Source organism: Beta vulgaris, chromosome 5 (assembly GCF_026745355.1).
Source record: "Beta vulgaris subsp. vulgaris cultivar EL10 chromosome 5, EL10.2, whole genome shotgun sequence".
Classification (NCBI taxonomy): Eukaryota; Viridiplantae; Streptophyta; class Magnoliopsida; order Caryophyllales; family Amaranthaceae; genus Beta; species Beta vulgaris.
Genome location: NC_079206.1, coordinates 29,753,381 through 29,776,758, shown reverse-complemented (window position 1 = coordinate 29,776,758; position 23,378 = coordinate 29,753,381). Strand labels below are relative to the sequence as shown.

The 23,378-nt window shown below is 36.2% G+C and overlaps 1 protein-coding gene across 1 annotated transcript; it reads right to left on the bottom strand.

The window, feature by feature from the left end:
- Positions 1–542: 542 nt before the first annotated feature.
- Positions 543–17,922, bottom strand: LOC104908347 (replication factor C subunit 3). The gene is made up of 11 exons (XM_010697454.4): positions 17,729–17,922; positions 17,506–17,616; positions 16,467–16,499; positions 15,570–15,738; positions 12,995–13,176; positions 11,581–11,717; positions 11,363–11,461; positions 7,377–7,446; positions 7,218–7,292; positions 3,026–3,071; positions 543–946 (listed from the first exon to the last, which is right to left on the bottom strand). Exons 1-11 carry the CDS (start codon positions 17,810–17,812, stop codon positions 888–890), a joined length of 1,065 nt encoding a protein of 354 aa, XP_010695756.1. The 5' UTR covers positions 17,813–17,922; the 3' UTR covers positions 543–887.
- Positions 17,923–23,378: the final 5,456 nt, after the last annotated feature.

Below are 23,378 nucleotides of genomic sequence, written 5' to 3'. Positions count from 1 at the left end.
AACTGTGTCAGTACCATTTTGCAAATTATTTGTTCAAGTTATGATATTCAGAGTAATCATCAATCAACCATCTCTTTGTTGTCATTTAAGGCATCTTCGGTTATTATTTCCATCAACATACTTCCAAATGAAAGTTTAATCTTCGAGGCTCATGTTAAAATCATTGAATAAAATAATACACATTCGCCTAATTGTAAGTTTAAATACGAAGTTAAAGCTCGTTAATCATTGACAAATTTTATCCTTTCAGCAAAAATTGTTGGGATCGGATATCCGGAATCATGATTCTGGTGCAAAATACATAATGAGTTTTTAATACCCCACCAACCAACAATGGTCATTGATTGTGAAACTGGAGACCTATGAAGAAGGAAAGATGAGATAGGTTCATTGGGGAGAAAAGTGACCAAGGAAATGAGCAGTAAGTGAATAATGTAAAAAGTGAGAATAACCTTCTCATTTCTGAAAACCTGCAAAAGAACTAGACCTGCTTCTCATCGCCAATGAATAAGCCTTCATGATGAATGTGTGTAGCAAAGATATGAGAATAAGCACAGGCTTCTGTGTTTCATATCATCCACACCAAATAACAGTCATAATATGCTACAAATATACATCATTCTGAAGCTCCACCCGTCCCCTAAAAACGAAAAAACGAAAAAACAAAAGCCGCAACATCAAAAAGAAAGAAAAGGAAAAGTTAAGGAAACTCTGGCGGCCACAGTTTGTCGCATTTGCAGAAGCACACTAATTCTCTTTCCTTTCCCCAAAAAAGAGCCAAACAAAAAGAAAATAGAAAGTAGTCTTCATGGGAGGTAACGGGGAGCAAGGAGAGGCGAGTTCGTTGCAGTAGGAGAAGCATCCAATCCAAGACATCCAGTTCACATTCAACCAAAAGTTGCAATTAAGAAAGCCTTGTAAATGCTCATGAACTTGGCCACAAACGCTGTACATTTTTCAAGAGAAAAATTTAATAGATTGCAAATTACAAGATGTCAAATTTTTACTTTATCCAGCATAAGTAACAGATATTTCACTTTTAGATTCACATTTGAAATTTTATTCATGGAGGAGAATTTAAGCTTTGCTATCAAGCATTACTTCAACAAATCTTAACAGTAAGGCTTGTTTAGTTCACTTCAAGTATCAGGATTGAGAATGAAAAAGAAACCTTCAGTTATATGATTGGTTTGTTTTAAATAATGAACCAAAACAAAGAAAAATAGATTTGCAGTTGCAGTCACAAACACAATTGTGGTAACAGTCTCTATGCTATAGAGTAGGCATCTTGAGAGTTTGTACATCACGCATGAAGGTCGTTACTATGTATAATGGCAAATCAGAAAGGTTCCACTACATTTTCATGCAAGTGTTCTTGCCTATGTTTTCAGTATTATGCTTAGAACACTTGTTGTCACCATATTATTACGCTGAACAGACGAGAGATTCTAAACATTTGAAATGTCTAGAACACAAGTCTACACTTTCTTACATGAAAGTTCCAGGGTATCATGTAACGAGGTTGATGATACACTTTAATGGCTAATGATACATAATATTAGACAAGTACAATGGATGTTGAATGTAGATTTAAACTAGATGTCATGGACTCATGGAAAAGTTTTAGAATAGCAGCATGTCAATAAATCCTTTTGAAATGGCCGACAGGCCCGACACAAAGCAATCAGCCTTTACATAATTACCCAACCCCTTCGATTTTCGGAAATAAAGTAAGATTTTATCCCCCCCTCCCCCCCAACACACACACACACACAAACTTCATTTCTTTGGTTTCCACATGGGAGCATTGTCTTCCTCTTCCCAGTCATCACCATCTCAGCCACCCTTCCACCACCTCTTGATCTACCTCATCCTCATAATCACAGCTACCACGTGCCTCCACTCATCGCCCTTCATCCCCAAAATCTCAGCCCCTGCCCCCTTCTCTCTCCCCAATTCATGTCATCTGTTCTCACTTACCCTCTCTGATGCCATCAATCAACACCCTCATGGTTTCTTTCCAAGCACATCACATTTGTTTGCTGCCGTCTTAACTCATAAATATGTGATAGCTAGACTGGAACCATAGATGGTTACTCTAGGAAGGAGGCTCAAGATCCAGAACCTCAGCAGTTAGATCCGGACAAGGGGGTGGACGCTACGGCAACTGTGAGAGTGCCTGTGTCTAGGGTGTTTTGGTGGGTGGAGGATGCAATGGAGGCACGAGGTTAATGAGAGGAATAGGAGGCTGAAGTTTCCATGGAAGAAGACAATATCCTGTGGCTATCAGAGAGGAGAGGAATCTGCGCAAGTGATCTGGGAGGGGCATAAGGCAGCTGTTCCAGAAGTTGAAGACACAGAATGAACGATGTTTTAGAAGGGATGCGGAAGACCACAAGTCATCTAGGTAGTTCAGTAATGGTGATGATGGTTAGGGAGAAGGGAGCGGTAAAGCGCTTGATATTAAAACAACAGCTTCCACTTCTGTCTTTTCTTTCTTTCTAATTGCAGAATGTGGAATCAACATGAAGCAGGAAGGAGGCAAAACAATACCCAGACAGGGGTCCCACACGTTCTCACTTCATACCTCTACTTATTTCGTAATCTAATATACGGCAATATATTAGAATGATTCGGAGACCATATGATATTATGACCAAATTTTAACCCCATGCCAGACAAACAATAAAAGATCCCCTTAAGGTTACAAAAACTCTCTGCAACAAAGATTTTAAGATATATATTCTGGCATATCAAATTCCAGAAAAGTGAACAACGAGAACCCTATCCATTATGTTGTAATAGGAATCTGGAACAAGCAGATGATGCATAAATAATTTAATTACAAGGGGGAAGATGCCCAAAAAAAAAACTTCGCTTTAACATGGCAAGTTGTTGGTTATAACATCTTACATGTATTAATTTATGGATAGACCCCCTCCCATAAAAAATGGACTGGGAAGGTACACAAATTCAGATAAAGAAACTAAATAAATAATATAAACTCATTTAAATTCCACCATACCTTCAAGATGGAATATGGCCTTCTGCCCAAGACGCATCCGATGTTCCTGCAAAAACAGAAAATATGTGCTCCTCAGAACAATTAGAAAAGGAAAGCAACACATTAAGAATCCTAATAAAGGCTGCCATTGTTGTCCTTTGATGTTTTTGATGATACTTTTTTGGATGGTAAAAAATGTGGGGTATTACGGAGGAAAATAGACAAGGTTAGAATGGAGTCATGGACATCAAAGTCCAAACCCATGCTCTTGAAGACCAGGAGCCTGAAAGTCATCCAGAGCACTCAAATCATATCATGCGTGTCCAAAGCCAAGTTTCACAAGTAGTTAAATTACTTGTGGTAGCTCTAAATCACATTTCAGGAGTAAACACCTAGTTACGTGTTTTAGGTACAATACAGATAAAAAATCTGGACATTTCAAGATGAGATTTTATTATATACAAGGCCGCATGCAGGTAGGGGTGTAAGTCGATTGGACTGGATTGGACTTTACCAAATCCAAATCCAGTCCAAAGTTTTTTGGACTCGAGAAATTGAGTCCAAGTCCGATCCAAATATTTTTTGAGTCCAGTCCAATCCAGTCCGATAATTTTTTCTTGAGTCCGAATCCAGTCCAGTCCAGTCCGATTATTATATCTATTTTCCCAATTTAGATTCAATGATTCACAACGTTTTTTGAGATGCTTGAGCATTTGACATGATTTAATTATCAATATCCACAAATTAGATTGAAAGCTTAAATTAAAGTAAAATACTATGAATAAAAAGTTGAATTAGATGCTTACCTTGATCTAAGTTGAGAGGAAGCAGAAAGACTAAGAATTAATCTGAGGGAGAAATAGAGAATGCGAGAGTCGAGACAACGAGGTAGAAAGAAAATGAAGAGTAAGAGGAAGTGAGTAGTAAGGACTGACGACTGAAGTGAGATAGAATTAGTCGGCTACTAGCCTACTACTGCAGTACTGCTAGTATAATTTACTTAATTATTTAACAAATGGAGCTAAGTGCAATAGTCTAGCGCCAAGTAAAATTGTCTGGCGCTAGTTGAAATATTTAGAGAGGGAAGGTTGAAAACTCCAAAATTTTAAAAATAGTATCAATTTTTTTAATATATACATTATACATGTATTAAATATATATTATATATAAGAATATTTTTGGACTGGACTGGACTTATTGGACTCCAAAGGGATGAGTCCAAATCTAGTCCAAAAATATTTGGACTCGAAAATTTGGGTCCGAGTCCAGTCCGAAAAATTTTCAATCCAGTCCAGTCCGACAAGTTTGGACTGGACTGGATTGGACTCTGGACTTTTCGTAGTCCGCTTACACCCCTACATGCAGGAGAACCTGACTCCATAGCTGTAAATTATGAACAAGTCTTAGCATTCAAGAGATTACATTCACTATACCCATTTAATCACTGACACACAGCCGAATTCTAGAAAGTGATTCGACACAATGCAACCTCACCGATTTGTTTATCCACTTACAAATCGAAAGAACCTCTTTCACATTGATTCAGGTTCCATCAGTTTCATTAAGATCACATACATGTCACGAACACCTCCCCAACAATGTGCAACATTATCCAACATTAGCTTCCTCATGAGCATAAGAATCAGATAACGAAATTGACACTCAAACACTAGAAGCATTTTGATGGTTAGTTTTCAAAATAGAAAGAATTTCAAACTTTGATATTCATGACCATTGGAAATGCTTCCTTAATAAGAATATAGAGGAACGGACATAAAGAGTATATGCCCTCATTTATCCTCCAGATATTCGAAGGATAAGATATGGGAAAATATTGCCCTCCTATGAAGCACATAAATTGCGAGAAACAGGTTATGCCAAGAAGCACCTGCAAACATCATAATCAGTTTCCGAAATGGGTTGTAAAAAACAGATTCGTTCAGCACATTTCCAACCCAATTAAAATCATAAAAGAAGAGTGGGAAGAGAACTACTATATCTAACGCACTTGTGGACTTCATATGCTACTAAAGTTGGTGGTCACCAAAGTCTTCTCTCGCTGGAATGAGTGGCGTGGTGGTCCGATCTAGTTCAGATCTACTGCCTCTTATGTGGCTGTGGAGTGGTTGCCGGAGTTTCCTCTTGCATCTCCTCTTGGGTGATGGAGTGGGTTGTTTGAGGCCTTAGAATCTTAACTGGGATTGTCCCAATATGGAGGATCGGAGCTAGATGTTGACTGAGGCTGTAGCCCTGATTCATGGGGAGTAATAAAAAAGTCTAAAAGACTAAAATTTTGTGGGCTTGTTTTCTAAAAACATATTTATATAAGGGTGGTTCTCATACGAACTTACCCTCCCACACACACATAATATATATATATATACACACACACACACACACATGTATATACATATATATATATATATATATACACATGTATATGCATAAATATACATACACATGTATATATATATATATATATATATATATATTATATATTTATATTTTCCGTTAGATGTTTCCTTGTTCTATAGTATTGCTAGTTTGCGACTTATCCGTTTCCGGAACCCGTCTCAATTATGTACCTAGCTATCCACAATATGCATAATTTTGAATTTTTACTCTATGTACCAAAACCCGCATCTGGTATATATATAGAACTTACTTTAACCTCATTGATTATTTGGACATATACCAAATCCAATAATTGAGTATATAAAACAGGGGTGACTATCACTTCCTTATTGCTAGTTTTCCACTTATCCATTTCTGGAACCCGTCTTGATTTTGTACCTAGCTATCCTCAATAAACATAATTTTGAATTTTCACTCTGCAACCCAAAATCTGTAAAGGAACTCCCTAGCCCCTGGTTATGGTAAATAACCCTTTCCACACTCCAAATATCCCCAAGCACTGATAATGGACAATAATAAAATGGACTAACAATTTCACAGAGAGAAAGAGAGATAATTCTGGAATTACTGAAAACAAGAAAAGATACAAGAGGTATTCGAGTGACTCCCACACTCCAAATAAGTAAATAAAGAATAATTTCTGGATAAATATTCCTCTTGATTACTATTTTCTATTTATACTACTGATGAAGTACTATTCTCTCTCTTAAGAAACTTCTCTGCTCTTTCCTCAATCATTGGTAACAAACCACAGCATGCCACCTAGCTTCCTTTCCGTTATTCCTCTGTCACGTCACAGATTCAGGAGCTGCTAGATTTCCCCCAGGGTCCTTCTTTCTGACATGGCCCCTAGAGTTAGTGAGAGTCACAGGTGGCCTTAATTGGGCTGGCCTAATCATTGGGTCTATTACAACATCTGGTATATATATAGAACGAACTTAAACCTCATTGATTATTTGGACATATACCAAATCCAACAATTGTGTATATATAACAGAGGTGATCATCACTTTCTTTGTTAGACTCAGAACCTTGAGCACTCTTACCTCTAATAGCCAAAAGACTTGGTGACATTTCATGCATGTCTTGAACTCTGTATAAAAATACTTGTTTGTGTTCCTTCCCAAGACTGTTCAAAGCTGCCAGAAGAAGCATTCAATATGATGCTTCCCAATGCGTTCTTCAAAATCAACCTAACTTGTACGGGCCATTAACACCCCCCTCCCTTGAAAGGAGAGAGAGAGAGAATAATAGAAGACGCTAGAGTAACGGCTCAAACAAAAGATCCGACACTATATAAACTGATTGGAATTGGAACTTAAAACCCTTTTAACGTGCATGTAATCTATAAGATCAGCAAAACACTATTGAATGCAATTCACAAGGACAAGGAATGTCAAAACTAGGCTATAAATCTGACAGGGTATTTAGTTTGCTTTGCGATCTTATGAACTCCAGAAAAGGTCTGAAAATTTTTAAATCTCCTCCATCTTCCCTAATACCCTTACACGAAGAAAAAGCAGAATCACAGAGCAGACCTCTTGGGAAAGCTATAACACTTTTGTCAATAATTATAAGATAGAACGCAAGACATTTCAATAAAAGATTTGAAGCATTCAAAATTTTGATAAAGCATCATGTATAAGAGGAAATATGCTTAACTTACTTGCAAATGCCACATGAAAGACAAAGAATGCATTGGTAGATGGAGAAGTAACTCAATGCAGATAACACATCAGACAACAATTTATGGCAAACAAGTAACAAAGCAAATTAGCACTCGAAATGCAGGACTTACATAATAGGCAGCCCAATGGGAAACTTCATGTTTTAATTCCGCATCCAATTTCTTCAATAACTCAGAAAGAAGCCTCTGAAATTCATTGTAAGGGGAAAGATACGTCACAATCAACAAGGAGTGGAAGGTGATAGCAGTGAATGATTTTACGTCACCTACCTTCAGTATGATTTCTGGAGGTATACAATTAACTAGTAGCTCATACAACTTCCCTCGAACCTGAAAGAGCCTGTAAAAAAAAGTTAACATTGTAAGATCATGATTTGCAGATTATAATGTGTAACTGCAGCTTTAATAATGAATTTAACACGGCCCGTTCTTTTCAAGAAACTGAAAGCTGAGGCAACTAAGCAGCAACGTAGAACACGTCAGAATCCTCACAGGCAGATCACTGAGTCAAGGACAAATACATTAACTCATTAATTTCCCAAAAGAACAAAGCTTACTTGTGTTTTTAGTCCAGGAAAAGGACATACAGATATTATATCAGAAATTAATTTCATTCTTTCTGCCAGAATTTGATGTTTAAAGATCAAGTACGATAATACCAAAAGTGTCCATTTCTAATGAAAGCTTCATTCTTCTTTGGATTTGGATTTTCATAGATAAGATCAAAAAGCTCATCAAATTGTTCAATTATTCTTTCTCAAAGTGAAGGAGCTGACAGTTTGACAGTTGCTACAATCTTGGATTAAGGATTAGTTACAATAGCCTCTCTGTTACTCAGGGGCAAGGCTGCAAACATTAGGCTGCACTTACCCCCTACCATGGGTTGGAGCCCCTATAGTGGCATTGGAATAATGTTTGGTATTCACGAAAAAATTACATGGTACTCCCTGTGTTTTCTGAAGTTCTACTCACTCAGACATTGCAATCTCCAATGCAGAATCTTGACCAATTATTTCTTTAATAGCATATTAGTTTAAATTATGAGAAGTCAATAAATTACAGTATTCCAAAAAATCTAACAAGATCCTACATGACTATATTTTTCATTATATTAACTAACTTTGACTTTTAAAATTGCAAGTGCGTAGAACGGGAGGGAGTATGTAACACGAACACGGCTAAAAAGATAGGTTGCCTGAGACTAAGCTTTACCAAAGCAGCTTTATAGTCTATGATTAAAGCTCTTAAGCAAATCGATGCTATTGAATTCACATCTACAATGAATTCATATATTTTAGTGGCCAAAATGTTACACAGCTCTTGTTTCTTCACAAAATAACAAGATAAAGGTGTTAAAATCAAGTTTTGGGGAATACTAAACCATGATGATGATGTAGAATTTTCCAATTTGTCAACTAACGCTGCAAGCAGCAAGTTAGGTCACAAACAATCAGTGAAACACCACTTTCAAAACTTCGAAAAGCTAAGGTACTTTTCGATGGAAGTGGTAAGGACCGCCTTTGATAAAGTTGAAGGCCATCCGAATCGAGCCCTGGCCACATTTCTGAGAAAGCGGATAGTAAAACCAATTCGGATATCCCTTTAAGCCTTTATTTGATAATATGTTGGTCTGAAATACTTTAAACTCGTGTTGCACATGCAAACAACTAATGTCCGGAATGCATTCATCAAAATGATCAATGGAATCAAATATAGCTACCAGCTCATGAAACCAACTAATATCAGCTACTGACAAAGTAAAAGAGAATGACGAATGAAGATACACTAACATATGGAGAAAAATATGTCCTAACACCTCCAAGGGAGCCCAATGTTCAAAATGATTCAAGGTTCACTAAGGAAACAGGGTACCTAGTGAGGCGCACTTTTCTAAAGTTACTGAGTCTTTGTATAAAAACAGGTTATAACTTCACCTTCACCATATAGCCACCCTTATTTAACTAAAATATATTTTCAGTTACTATATAGGAGAATGTACTCTGGCACTAGGGTCAGAAAGTGCTTGCTCGCCCTACACTCCTCAAAAAAGCTCCAATAATTGCAAAGCTTCGTAGTCAATTGCAGTTTTAACTTTGCAGATGGTTCTGATATTAGAACCCTAGATCTGGAAATTTCATAATTGTAATTCCCTTTGCGATTAATTTGTTAGTCAAAAGAGATTACATCTAAAGGTTTGGAATTTAATTCAATTAGTACTATAAAGCAGTGCCTCACAACTCAGTGTGCAACGAGTCCACCTCACTGAAAATGCCTCACCCAAGCCATTATAAGCACTTAGGCAGCAGTACCTTGGGTTTCAGCACCTAAGCGTCAACCTGTGCAGAAGGGAGATATAGGCACTGATATGAAATAAGGAGACATTCCATCTTTTTACGTTATTTACTATGTAAATAGATCCACCCTCTCAAATGCAAATTTAAAACAAAAAATATTCCCTGTAAATTAGGGCAATCCTTCTTCCCGTTTACTATGTCAACAGTAAACACCCAGGACATCTCCGGCTTCTATAAGAATCCCCATGCCTCCCATAGCTCTTCTTTGCAAGCAAAGTTAATGATGTTTCCCTTCCTCTATCTCGTCTCCTCTGACCAGTCTCCTTTAGATTATGATCTTATAAATCACTACATTCAACTTGCAACCGAAACATATTTAACCAGATTTAAGCATGCTCCTTAGTTAAAGGCAAAATCAGAGGCGAAATTCCTCGTATTGGAAGCCGCTACTGGTTTAATGATAGCTCGCAGCCTGAAATAATGGCATTCGTTATTGAGCTCTTGAAGCCATCACCAGCAAAGAAGAAAGGGAAACAATGGAGACATGAGTTTGAATGATGAACCTAGAAGACTGCTAAAAGAACAGAAGACAAATGAGAAAAAGGAGATGAACACAGCAGAACAAGAAATGGAAAGGTCAACCCACCTGCAAATTGTCTACAAGACGTCATGAAGAAGCAATAAGAGGTTAGGGGTGGGATCATTGTTAACCTCGAACGCAACAAAGACCCCCAAACAGCAACCCAAATCCGTCGTCCCGGTTCATTGACCTCAACTATCCCTCTTTCTTCAACTTTCAAAGACAGAAAACCCTAGATATGCACTTGGGCTGTTGTTCACTGGCATCGGGAAATATAGGGAGAGAAGAGAAAAAATTTCACAACCGAGAAAGGAGAGAGGAAGAGAGAGAACAAATAACTAATGCAGGAGAGAGAAAATATATCTGGCCAGCTCTTTTTTCTTATTATTTTTACTTTATTCACGCATCTCTTTCTTGATAAGAATATATGAGTATGTGACCAACCAACTCCCAATTCTTTATTGCTTACCAACAGCCCCAGGAAGTTAAACTTTTTATTACTCCCATTATCCACTGCCCATTTAAATTTGTGTCTGATTTCATTTTTGGCAGGGTTAATATATAATACCCAATTGTCCCGGGTTCACCATTGGTAGCTCTCCGATTCCTGTCTGCGAACCGTATTGCATTCCATTCCGGTTAACAATGGGTGGGATCATGAAAGAGAGAAAAACACGCACAAACCTATTTGTGTAAAAGACAAAAAGTTAAGAAAAATGGGTGGAGCACTCACAGACCTCTCGTGTAAGATCAGGAAGGCAAAGGGAAAGGCAAGCACTAAGCTACTTTAGCTGTTACAAGATTTTATGCTTGTGTAAAAGACAAAAAGTTAAGAAAAATGGGTGGAGCACTCACAGACCTCTCGTGTAAGATCAGGAAGGCAAAGGGAAAGGCAAGCACTAAGTTACTTTAGCTGTTACAAGATTTTATGCTTAAAGAAGAACAGCAAGAGTTGCTTCTCTAGTCAAGTTCTTTGTGAAATAGAGCTGTGTTCTTGATTACCTTCAAACTCATGCTTCCAGGTCTTTCCTCACTAGTTTGTAAATTCTTCCTTTGTGCAAGTTTGTGTATATATAAACTCTTCACCAAGAGTAAGTGTTAAAATTCCAAATGAATGAGGTGGCTCAATGTCTGCAAGGTGGTTATAAGGGAGCGACACGAGCCAGATCAACAGAACTGCTATAAGAGCACCAAATTATTCAGTTTACTTGCATTTTGCATCAATCTCTAAACCGCCTAAGTAACTAACTACAATATAGTAGAGTCTAACTCCAGTAGATCACACAATTCTGGCAAAATAATCTGCTATGAAGGAACCAAGACAGTAGGTACATGTAATCTGCACAACGAGAGCAGACTTAGAAGTATTCAGGATGAAGAACCTTTTAGGGCTCTGCTCCTTCATAATATCAGATGCAATCTCCAAGACATATTCCTCCCAGTCCATAGGGGGTATCACCTGGCTATTCGTAAAAGGATACCTACAGCCATAACAAATGAAATGAATTGGTGCTGGGAAAATTATAAAAAAATAACATGGAAATGGATCAATTACTAATACGCATAGCAGCATCCCACCAAATATATTCCAGTACTTAACTGTTGGACACGGCAAGTCTCAAACAGTAGAATAGCTCTTCTGAGACTCCGGTTGGATTTTGCAGCCACACGAGCAGTAAATCCAGGGGGAAGTTGCAAGCTTTCCTTCTTCCCTATAAACTCCAATACCTTGACAATCTGCAAAGATATTTTGAATATCAAAGCCTCAAAGGTGTCAAATCACATCAAAACTTGAAAATTTTCCTTTGTTTACAACTTTACACCATGAAATACACTGAAAAATAAACCTAATACTGTATAAGCAAGAGAACAGACATCCCATCCATCTTTGCCCTATCCAGTACCATCCCTTACTGAGTGAAGCAAGTTTTTGGCATGATTGATTGATGCAACAATAAGCGCAGAGCAACATGACCCAACAAAAAAAAAATCTAAGAGAACAGGAAATCTTAAAAACCGTAACTCACTAGGAAGCAAATATGTTACCCCATACAAAAGCAAGTAACATGATGAAGAGGCTTCCAAAAGCTAACTGAATTTTAATTTCCTAAATGAATGCACTACAAAATCAACCTAAAAGCAGCATAGTGACTACTACTAGTACAACTACTACATTTTATTAACCCTAAAACCATGTTACTCAGTATAGTACAGGGGCAAACTCCCAACTTGCAATGCACAGCAAGCAACATCCTCTAAAGATTCCTAACCAATAGACCAATTTTACATGGTACATGGTGTGATTAGATATGGGGTATGAAAATAGATACACAGAGCACTGACATATGGTGAATTGGATGCGACTGAGTACGAAATATAGAAACATTTAACGATACAAAGATATACATTACTTGAGCCTTGCTGGTTACCAGATAAATTCATTTCCCAAAGGCATTTGATAAGAGAGAAGTTCAAAAAAAATCTTAGATATATGAAGCATGTAACTGACTATTGCTACACCAAACACGATGTACTTCAGTTGAAAGGGGGATGAAGCATGTAGCTGAAGAAGCTCTTCCTATTGTTACACGGTACACCATGTAATTCAGTTAGAAGGGGAGGAAAATCAGATCTCAGCAAAAGAAAAGGGGGCAGGGAATTTCTATTAGATAAAAGAGCTCTACTCGAGAACACAAAATGCCATTATTTCTCTGTCGCTCCTCTTGTCAGTTTGGAACAAGCAAGCTACTTTGGTCTCCATTAGAACCACCTTGGAGCTTCAGTCTCCCAGAAATAATTAGAATTAATAAAAGTAATATGCAATAGGTTATGATCAATCGAATATAAATGAGTTTGATATGGGTAGGATACCTATTGTTTTAGAAAATTACACCTTCTTGAAATATTTTGAGATAATACTTTAGTTCAATCTTATTCTACAACATGATTACAATTTATTTTAGTTCATATGTTGTAAAAATTTGAAAGCTAAATAAAACAAAACAAAATTATACCTCTTCGTTCTTAGGAGCATTAATCCGCACATTGAGACAACGAGATCGTACTGCTTCAGTAACCTTTGAAGAACTATTGCAGCACAGAATAAGCCGACAGGATGAACTATATTTCTCCATAGTTCTTCGCAATGAATGTTGAGCTTCTTTGGAGAGTTTATCAACTTCATTAAGTACCAACACTGTATTTTAAAATATGGTCAAAAATGGTCCATCAGTATACCAACTAATCCTCAATTTGCTTTCACAATCCAATAAGACTTATATTTCTGCAACAATATCGGATATAAGACTAGAGCACAAAACACAAAAACCATTAGACGCAAAGACAACCAGAATAATATAGTGAGAGACCAAAACCAGGAAGGACATTCCTTTTTTTGTGATGAAGAAAGGGATAAATATCAAGAAGATAATATATAATTGCATTAGGAAGTATCCATAGATAACTAGAAGTCTAAATATAATCATCAATTTTCTCGCACAAGTTAAATGAAAATGGACAATAAGAAATTCCTTTCCCCGTGTATTATAGGAATGCACCATATGCATCAATGTTCTTTCTTCTCCACCTTGACGTGATATACAGTAAAATTCACAACACGATGAAATTAGGTAAGATACTAAACATACTTATTGGCAAAATCAACTAGAAGCCTATATATAATCATAAATTCTCTCTTTCACAAAGGGGACAACCGCAAGTTCATTGAAATGGACAAAAAACATGAAACCACTTTCAGAGCTCGCAAAAATGACTAGTACCCGATTATCCGGTCCAAGATACCCCGAGCCAAGACCTATTTTCACCAAAAAAAACCACCCAATATAGGACCAAAACCTGAAATAAACCGACCCGACCCGAAATTAACCAAACCCGAATACAACCTGTATCCTATTCCTACCCTGGTAACCCCTACTTGGCAATGACATTGCACATCACATTTGCACCACATGATTGGATTATGACTAGTACTTGCTTGAAAGTTACCTCTCACAATCCATAAAACAGTGACAGAAATCCCAAATGCTCAGGTCTCTAAATTTACCAAGTCCATGCTTCTATAAGCAAGCCATGTGAAAAGTTGGACTATAGTGAGGCAAGCAGATTAAATATCAATATCATTCACTATATACAGAAGTATACATAGAGAAAAATAATACAAAGCATAGAATAACCTATTACTAAAAAATATCATCTCAAACAAGCAAGGACAAAAAAAATATCTTTTCCAACAAACAATAGTATCCTCTTTATATTTACAGATTTATCAATATATCAGGGGATTTTACATTTTTGTGATGATTGAACTATATTGAATTATTTTTTTGCTAAATAAAAGAACATAATATTAAAATTTCGGACAAAATGAAATTATAATTTTCCAAATTATAGTCATACTGTCATAGGAATACTTATCCTTCATATGTAACTGCGAGTATGGGACAAGGGTTTATAGTTAAGCAAATCATTGATTAATTGGTTAAGGAGTTTCTAGAAAAACCTAAACGATAAAAACTTTTGAGAGCCATATATGTCATACTTTTGAATTATATTAAAACCAGTTGACAATAGTGAGTTAGAAGAAATTTTGTGAATTTATTGAGAATTTTCATGGGATACCCCATACTTTAGCAAAATCTTCAAGATATCACCAAGGAATTTTTTTTTTTTTTTTTGAAAGAGAATTTGACATTTAAAAATTTGCCATGTTGCGGAAAGTTTGCAAAAGTGTTATGCACTGCACCAACAAAAAAGGAAAAAGGTCAAGAGTGTCCATACTCCTGAGTCTCAAGTCTCAACTCTGTTTCAGGGTAATCATTGGAATTTTATATTTACTCAATACAGCACATAGCCAATAGAAAGATGAAACTTAGCAGCATGTCTATTTTTGGCAGCACAATAAATTCATTGTAGTCCAGCTGTCCAGAGATACAAAGTCAGAGAAAAAGGAAAACAAGATCAGAAGAAGAAGAATAACAAAATGAGGAACATAATAAGTTAATGACAAGACATAGATGCTTCAAGCCTACATAAAACACCAATGACCTATGATTGGGACTATACCAAAAATCTAACATGAGTTTATCCAGAAGAATATTCTCAACACAAGTTTTCCCTCCTGATTGTTTTTGCTCCAAGTAACAGATCTAGTTTCCTCAAGAACTAGATAAGCAAACATGATTTTCGGTCAATTTGTACTTGAAATCACAGGTCAGATAGCCTAGTATGACTCATGAAGCTTATGTTTGAGGGTTATATCCCTTCACAGCTCATGCAAGTCAGATTTTGAGAACTTTTATTTCATTTTGATCAGATCAAAAGCTTCTAGAGAAGGATACCAAAATTTAGTAAGCAGTTCTGGGGATAAGAAGTCTGTCAAGGAAATACTATAGGGACCGTACTCAGACATCCCAATGCGCAGGTTAGGAAGTACACCAATAATTTATGAATAGCTAACAGACACACTCAAAACACATAAACATTCACATTTAAAATGTAGATTTTTTCTTTGACAGACACACTAGCACAACATACCTCATGTAGCATCAGAGCAATAGGAAAATTTCTTACCCTTGAATCCCCGCTTTCCTTTAGTATCAATTGGTCGGTTCCTAGCCATCTCCTTTATTATCTCTTGAACAATATATCTATCTTGAAAACCAGCATCACTTGGGTTCAGCTCCACATGATGTGTGCTAGATAGAGTAGTAAGTTCAATTTCAATCGTTCTAGTCCCAGCCTGCGTTATATACACAAAAGTCGTAAGGATAAAATTAGTAAAGATTATCGTCTTTTGGCTACTAATCTCTCGCTCAAAGTGCAAGAAGAAATGAAAAGATACACAAAGTCCAGTAACATCACCGTTTGTCTTCTCATAGTTATTCAAGTTAAGACATAAAACATCTGATTAGTATTGTCTTCCCAAAAAATTTACCCGTAAGTAGATTATTGATCAAAGTGACTGACTTATCTACATTATGTGATCCATGTGCATCCAGAAACTATCAGAGTTAAAAAAAAATTGTATAACACTTAAGACTTAACTTAAATTAAGTTATACTGTATCAACCAGGTAGAGCCCCTCAAAAGACTCTTCCCTATTGACAGGTTTACGATTGAGATAAACAAACTCTCACACCACAGATGCTAAAAAGATAATTCTTTGTAAAACTTGATTGGACAAGTATTAACATAGCAAGTACAAACAAGCCCAAAAGCTTAGCTTCCTACATTCAAGCTCAATTCAACGTGATTCTAAAATCGCGTTATGAAACGACTTTTCAGAAACACAAATTGAAGTTCCTTAACACAACGGCCTTTGCATGACATAACAGCCTTAATTAAAATCCATGCTCCTAACACCTTATTTCCCTAAATTCAAATTTTGAAACATCAAATAATGCATAGCTAAAGGGAGAACTAAAAACGGTTACATCCAATAGTAAAGAAAAACATAACAAGACTTACATCAACCTTCCATCCTTTGTTCTCTACCTTGACCTGAAAAGGCAAAAAACACAAGGAAATTCTCACAATGTGAGTCAACAAAATAAAAATTTCTTAGTACCAGATTTATAATTCCATGAGATGAGAATTGTCTAAATCAGAACAATGTTCACAACAATTTTTGGTGGTATATTCGACAAGAATAATATTACATATATAAGATAGTATATTTGTATAGAAAAAAGTAGTATATAAAAATCCATCATCTCAACAGATTTTAGGTATCTTACTATCTTATCACCGTAATGTTTTTAGTATTTTTTTTTAAAATAATGTTTTTAGTTACAATATATACTTCACTTAGATAATTAAATGTACTACTTTTTATAATAGATATAAAAATGTACAAGATGGTTCTAAATTAGGCAAAACTACATATTAGGGGTGTCAATGATGCGAGTTGAGTTCGAGTGTGAGCTAGCTCGATTCAACTCATTAGCATTTCGAGTCGAGTTTGAGTCGAGCATTGACACGGTCAAGTTTTGACCAAGTTAGAGCATTGACCGAGTATATTTCGAGTAGCTTGCAAATGTCTCATATTAAAATCAACAATAAGGTTGAAACATGTTGAATTAAGGCAATTTGCTATTGATGATTGAGTATTCGAGAGAGAGTTTGAGTCGAGCATTGACACGGTCGAGTTTTGACCAAGTTAGAGCATTGACCGAGTATATTTCGAGTAGCTTGCAAATGTCTCATATTAAAAGCAACAATAAGGTTGAAACATGTTGAAAAATGTTGAATTTAGGCAATTTGCTATTGATGATTGAGTATTCGAGCTTCTCACGAGTTTTAGAATAGAGTATCGAGTTGCTCAACTCGACTCACCAACATCTCGAGTCAAGCTCGAGTTCCATGCGAATCAACTCCAGTCGAGCTTTGACCGAGTTGATCTCGAGTAGCTCGCGAGTTTTCTAGTATCATTTACACCCTAGTGAAGATGAGAATATAAAAAAGACCAACAAAAAAAAGGGTTGTAGTGGAGTATATAAAAAGAGACCTTTTCAGCACTAGGGCCAAACATCTCCCTAAGAACGGCGACGATTAGGGCTTTCTTGCCAGAACCAGAAGGTCCATAAAACAGCAAATGTGGACAATCTTGCTCCGTTACCTGACAAAAAAAAGCATTATAAAATTGGCAAAAAGAAACTGTATAATTGCGATTAGAGAGTTGAATGAAACGGCAAAAACAAAGAAAGACGAATGGGGGGAAGCAAATTTACGAGTTTCTTGAGATTTTGGGCGGTATCCTCATGGATTATAACCTTGTCTAGGCTTTTGGGTCGGTATTTGTCTACCCACAACATATTCTCAACTGATGAACAAGATGAAGTTGAAGAGAGAAAGAGAGACGAAGTGAATGGAGCAAAAGGAGGGAGAGACGAGGTGAATGGCGGGAAATTGGCAAGCGACCAAGCAGTGTATGTATTTAGGAGTCGGAATTTGCATGAATCCCCCTTTATTTTATTTTTATCGGTTTTTTCACCAGGTACCCCTCTACTTTATCAAAATTCATGGAGTATTTCTAATTTTTTTTAAAATACATCAGGTATTTTTATTATTTTCATAAAATACATAAAATGTCTTTAATGACTAACGGTGTTAAGTTTTTGTTAATCATTAACCCTAATTAATCCTCTAATCCTAATTAATCCTCTAACCCTAACCCTTAAGCCCTAATCCTAACCTCTTAACACCTAACCCCTACCTTAACCACCACCATACCCCCACCCACGCAGCCCCCCCCCACCCCGTCGAATTTCCCCACCCCCACCCTCGTCGAATTCCCCTCTCCTCCTTCATCATTGATATCCTTGTTTTCAAAAACTAATTTCGGAAATGATTTCGAAAAATCGACGGTGATGAGCGGTGGTAGGTCATGCAGTGGTGAAGGTTTGGTGCGGGGTGAAGTTTTGAGGAGGGTGGTTTTACGGTGGGCTGGGGAGGTAGGTTCCGGGGGAGAGTGGGGAAATCAACAGGGGCTGCTGCGTGGGTGGGGGTGGGTGGGGGAAATCGACGGGGGAGGGGGTTGTTGTAGGGGGTGAAGGAGGGGAGGTGGTGGTGGTGGTTGGGTGGTGGGGATGCTAGGGGTGAGGGAGGGGGAGGGGAGGTGGTGGTAGTGGTTGGGTGATGGGGCTGTTGTAGGGGGTGAGGGAGGGAGAAGGGAGGTGGTGGTGGTGGTTGGGTGGTGGGGCTGCTGCAAGGGGTGAGGGAGGGGGAGTGGAGGTGGTGGTGGTGGTGGTGGTTGGGTGGTGGGGTTGTTGCAAGGGGTGAGAGAGGGGGAGGTGGTGGTGGTGGTGGTTGGGTGGTGGGGCTGCTGCAAGGGGTGAGGGAGGGGGAGTTGGTGGTGGTGGTGGTTGTGTGGTGGGGTTAGATTTTGAAGTTATAGGGTTAGCGTAGGGTTAGCGTAGGGTTAGAAGTTAGGGTTTAGTTAGTTAATTAGGGTTCTATTAGGTTAGTTAACCCTAATGATTAATGGAAACTTGACACTGTTACTCATTAAGGGCATTTCATACATTTTACCCCCTAAAGTAAGGGTACCTTGTGCATTTTTTAAAAATTAGGGGTACCCCATGAATTTTGAAAAACCACAGGGAGTATCTGGTGAAAAAACCATATTTTTATTTGTAAGTTAAGTAACAACAATGGTGTCTTCTTTGGAGTATACTTAATTACCTTCTTCACACATAAATATTACTACATTTCAAAAATTTGACATTTAAACCTTTCTACATTGCAAAAACTTATTTGTTTCAATAAATTGGCTTTAATTAGCAACACACTCAAAGTAAATTGCACAACTATGTTTGACCAAAATAATAAAAATTAAAAACTTACCTTAACAAAATAAGACATTGAAACAAGAAATGTACAAAAATAAAGTTGAATTGAACAATACAAAAATCAAAGGTACCTCTTTAAAAAAAATCAATTTCAAACATAAGCTCAAAAAACACATTGGTGTTCCCGACTTGCTTGTAACATTTCAACATTCTCATATTCTGAATACTACACTTTGAATCAAGGTACATACTTTGTTTACTTATGTTCTTGCTCAATACCACATGCTTCTTACTCTATATTTATAAGAAAAAAAAATGAGTTAGATGAGTTAATAATGATCCTCATAAATGTACAATTAGAATAGCACTTAGAAATGTTAAGTGAAATCCATGAATAGAACTATTATCTGCCATGAAAAAAAAAACCGTCTCAATTGTGCAATAAAATATACCACACAAAATGCAAACAACCGATAAAGGTTGGTAATCCTAGTAATATATTATTTTTGGTTCTCAAATTAAATTTTTTAAAAAATAGTATAAGCAACAAATTTTGGAAAAAACGTAGAACTTGTCAATTCCCATTGAATTAATTTTTAAAAAAATACATAAAAATTAGAATTGTAAAAATTTTAAATATAAAAAGTCCTAAATCCCGTCAAAAAAAGTCCTAGATAAATACAATCGAGATTGATAACTACAATTAAAAAACGAATCTACGAGGAAAGTTTCTAAGAATTTCTTTCAATTACATGAAAAACTATAATTGCAAAATTTTAATTTTAACAAAATCCATTTTTTCTTATCCCTAACATTAATAGAGGGAAACTATAATTCACAACAAACACCAAGTGTAAAATTGAAGATGGATGCACTATAAAATTAGAAAACAAAACAAAAAATTGTTGCAAAGATTACCTGACAAAAATAAAATAAACACATTTATGTGATTACCTTCCACTTCATCAAGTTTTCTTCATTGCATAAACATTTTCAATATAAAACTTCAATGAAGTTTCAACCATGATGCTTCTCCTTTAATAATAGGAAATTATCATTGCCACATCAAAATTAAACAAACAAAATATTAAATAGAGATAGTTTACAAACTATCCCAGAAAACCCAAAGATGAAAAATAACAAAAAAAAAAAAAAGCTCAAGACCCTCCAAAAAACTGAAACAGTTTGTTAAATTCGAAACTCAAAATGAAAAAAAAAAACCAAGAAATCTAAAAACAAAAAAAAAATCAAAAGGAACCCAAAAAAACTAACATAAAATCAAAGATCCCATAAATGAAGAAAACCTTGGAGTGAAAACCAACAAAAACGTAAAGTGATATGTGAGTTTTCCCGTCTCGCATCTTGGATCTTTTCTCCACGTATGCACCTAAATTTCGCGCCTCGAGTTTTCCATTGTGCACACGGATGAGTCTCCTCCGGCTTGGTTAGATGACCCCACGCTATTTCGAGGTTGAACTTGATCATACTTTTAAAGGTATGACCAAGTCCATGATCACTTTAAATTCAAAGTCAGGTGAATAGACAATTTAACGCAGTACTATTTGTCATAATATTCAATATCAGGTGATTAGACAATTCAATGCAATAATAAATGATAATAATAATTAATAATTATAATGATAATAATAATAATAAGTAAAATAATAATGATAATGATAATGATAATGATAATAATAATAATAATGATAATGATACATTGATAATCAAAATTTACGACACATACACATTCATAATTAAAGTATGATACAACTAAATTGCAAACTAAAACCAATTAAAAACATGAACACTAACTAAACATATTTATCCTTAAATTTTAGCCTAAGTTTTCCATACATCTTTCTCTCATCCGGATTAAGGGAAGATTTAGCCATTTATATATTCCAAATTTTAAACTTTCTATTTTCCTCTTTCTTTGATTCCCTCAAGGCATCACGCTCCTTTTGATACTCAAGCAAGTCTTCTCCTCCTTGTAAATTCTAAAGAGGATGGAGAACTGGATATTGGGGCTTTTCTCTTACTCTTAACTTTTCTTGATGCCATCGGGACGTTTTAAGCTTGCTCCTTCGTTTGGAACAGACCCGATTTGAACTTTCGCCGCTCATCTGGGTGTTATCTGCCCATTTGTCGTAGTGTTTCATAACATTACATGCATGCTCCAATGTAAATTGGGGCCTATAAGCTTTTTTTAACATCTCACGGGCTTCGGTTAGGACGTCTTTTTCATTGCAGTCTGACTCCTTCCTTTTTCCCTCCGTATATATCCCGACCCATGTATTCATATCTCCGTTGATTTTTTTCGAACGACTAGTAACACCTTTGAATGTCCTTGGGCGTAAATTTGGATTGAGTCTTCATGACTCTTCCACACTCTGAAATATTGTACCCTAGAAACCATCATTATTTGGTATGTTCCCTTCAACACACATCTCCTATGCACTCTAAATACGCCGAAAGGAGTACATGATCTTCATCTACGCTTTATTGAAACTTTGGTGTTGTGTTTTTTTTTTTTAAGGAGTGTTTTGAATTTCTTGTGATTTAATTTCTACTACATCGTCTTCATGAGATTGTTTATGTTGTTGAGAAAAATGTTGGGATATAGGAAAAAAGATGGTTGAGCTTGTTGGTGGGATAGAAGATGGGAACTTTGTGGGGATTGTTGTATAGCTTGTTGAGAATTTTGGTAATTCGATTGACTTTGAAAAAACATAAACATATTCTTTGGAGTTCCTGATTTTATGGAACACTTGGATCGATTTGGAAATTATTTGGGGGATTTTGTGGGTGGTTTGGATTATTTTGGGAGTATGAGTAACTAGGATTATTTGAATCCATAATATTGGCTTAGTATAAGTAATTTTAGGTAGGAGAGGGTGACTAGAAAAAGATAGGTTCGGAAGAAGTGTGGCAAAATATATGAAATTTGGCCTCATTTTATGAAAAATATTTTATAGCTGGTACTGTAATTATTTAAAAATTATTAGCAGATCTTTTTATTACTTTTACAAATTTCTTTAACGTTGTAAAACTACCATTTGATGGAACCCAAAAGAAACTACAACAAAACAACTTGCAATCACGCGTGGCAGCAACAAATTGGCTGCTCAATGGCCTCCAATGCGCCTCAGAGCCACTAACAGTGAATCTATCACTTGGGCTAGCTTTGTTCAAGCATGTAGAATGAAATTCACAACTTGTGTCTTTCTCCACCTTTATCTCCTTCTCTCTTTTTGCTTTAGACTCAACGTTTCAGTACTTTGAAAAACAAAATTTAATTCGCCCAACTTTCTTTGCCACGCGACGAGACCCTACTCATCTTATGCACACCATTAAGTGCAACCGTTAGCTTAATCGTTAAAACAAAACAAGACGTGTGTATTTGGTAATAGGATATAATAACGTTTATGTATATAGTCCTTGTTACTGCATTTTTGGTTTGTGTAGAAAAATTAGGAAAACGTTTGCCATGTGTTCATTTTAATGTTTAGTTCGCCATTTTCTAAAGTGATTTTTTTTATAGCAAAAAAGGTACCTTCTTAAGAAAAACAGAAATAGGGGATTGTCGTTTGGAACTTCTTTAAAAAAACACTTTTGCATCACATTTCCGATACAAATTCGTTTATGTACTAACTGTATTGGCTTCTACGTAGTTTACTATAATTAGTATAATGAATCATATTTGTTTATTACTTGTGGCTCAATTCAAGGCAATAAACGTGTAAATCCCATACAGCTCGGTTTTGGTTTTATGCAAAGAAATGTAAAAATGCAGCACTTTATTTATTACACTTGCTTCTATAAAGTGGTGCTAGAAATGTTACTTGAGATCATACTTTGCAAACTGGAACATCACCACAACTCTTCAACTTCATAGCGTGTCAGAAGAAACCTTGTGTTAGTGTTGAAGAAAACGATTTGAGGGAGGATTTTTTCTTTCAAAAAACAAACACATCTTCCAGGTAATTTTGCCCTTAACTGCATTTTTGAAAAATCTTATGCTTAGATTAAATCATTTGTTAGGGTTTTCTGTGATTTTTTCATATCATAAATCATGAACCTCTGCGATTTT

Coding starts and splice junctions, on each gene's coding strand:
- LOC104908347 (XM_010697454.4), bottom strand. CDS start 17,812: ATGTTGTGGGTAGACAAATACCGACCCAAAAGCCTAGACAAGGTTATA. Junction 17,617..17,728: donor CCCAAAATCTCAAGAAACTC/GTAAATTTGCTT, acceptor TTTTTTTGTCAG/GTAACGGAGCAAGATTGTCC. Junction 947..3,025: donor GGCCATATTCCATCTTGAAG/GTATGGTGGAAT, acceptor AAAAATGTACAG/CGTTTGTGGCCAAGTTCATG.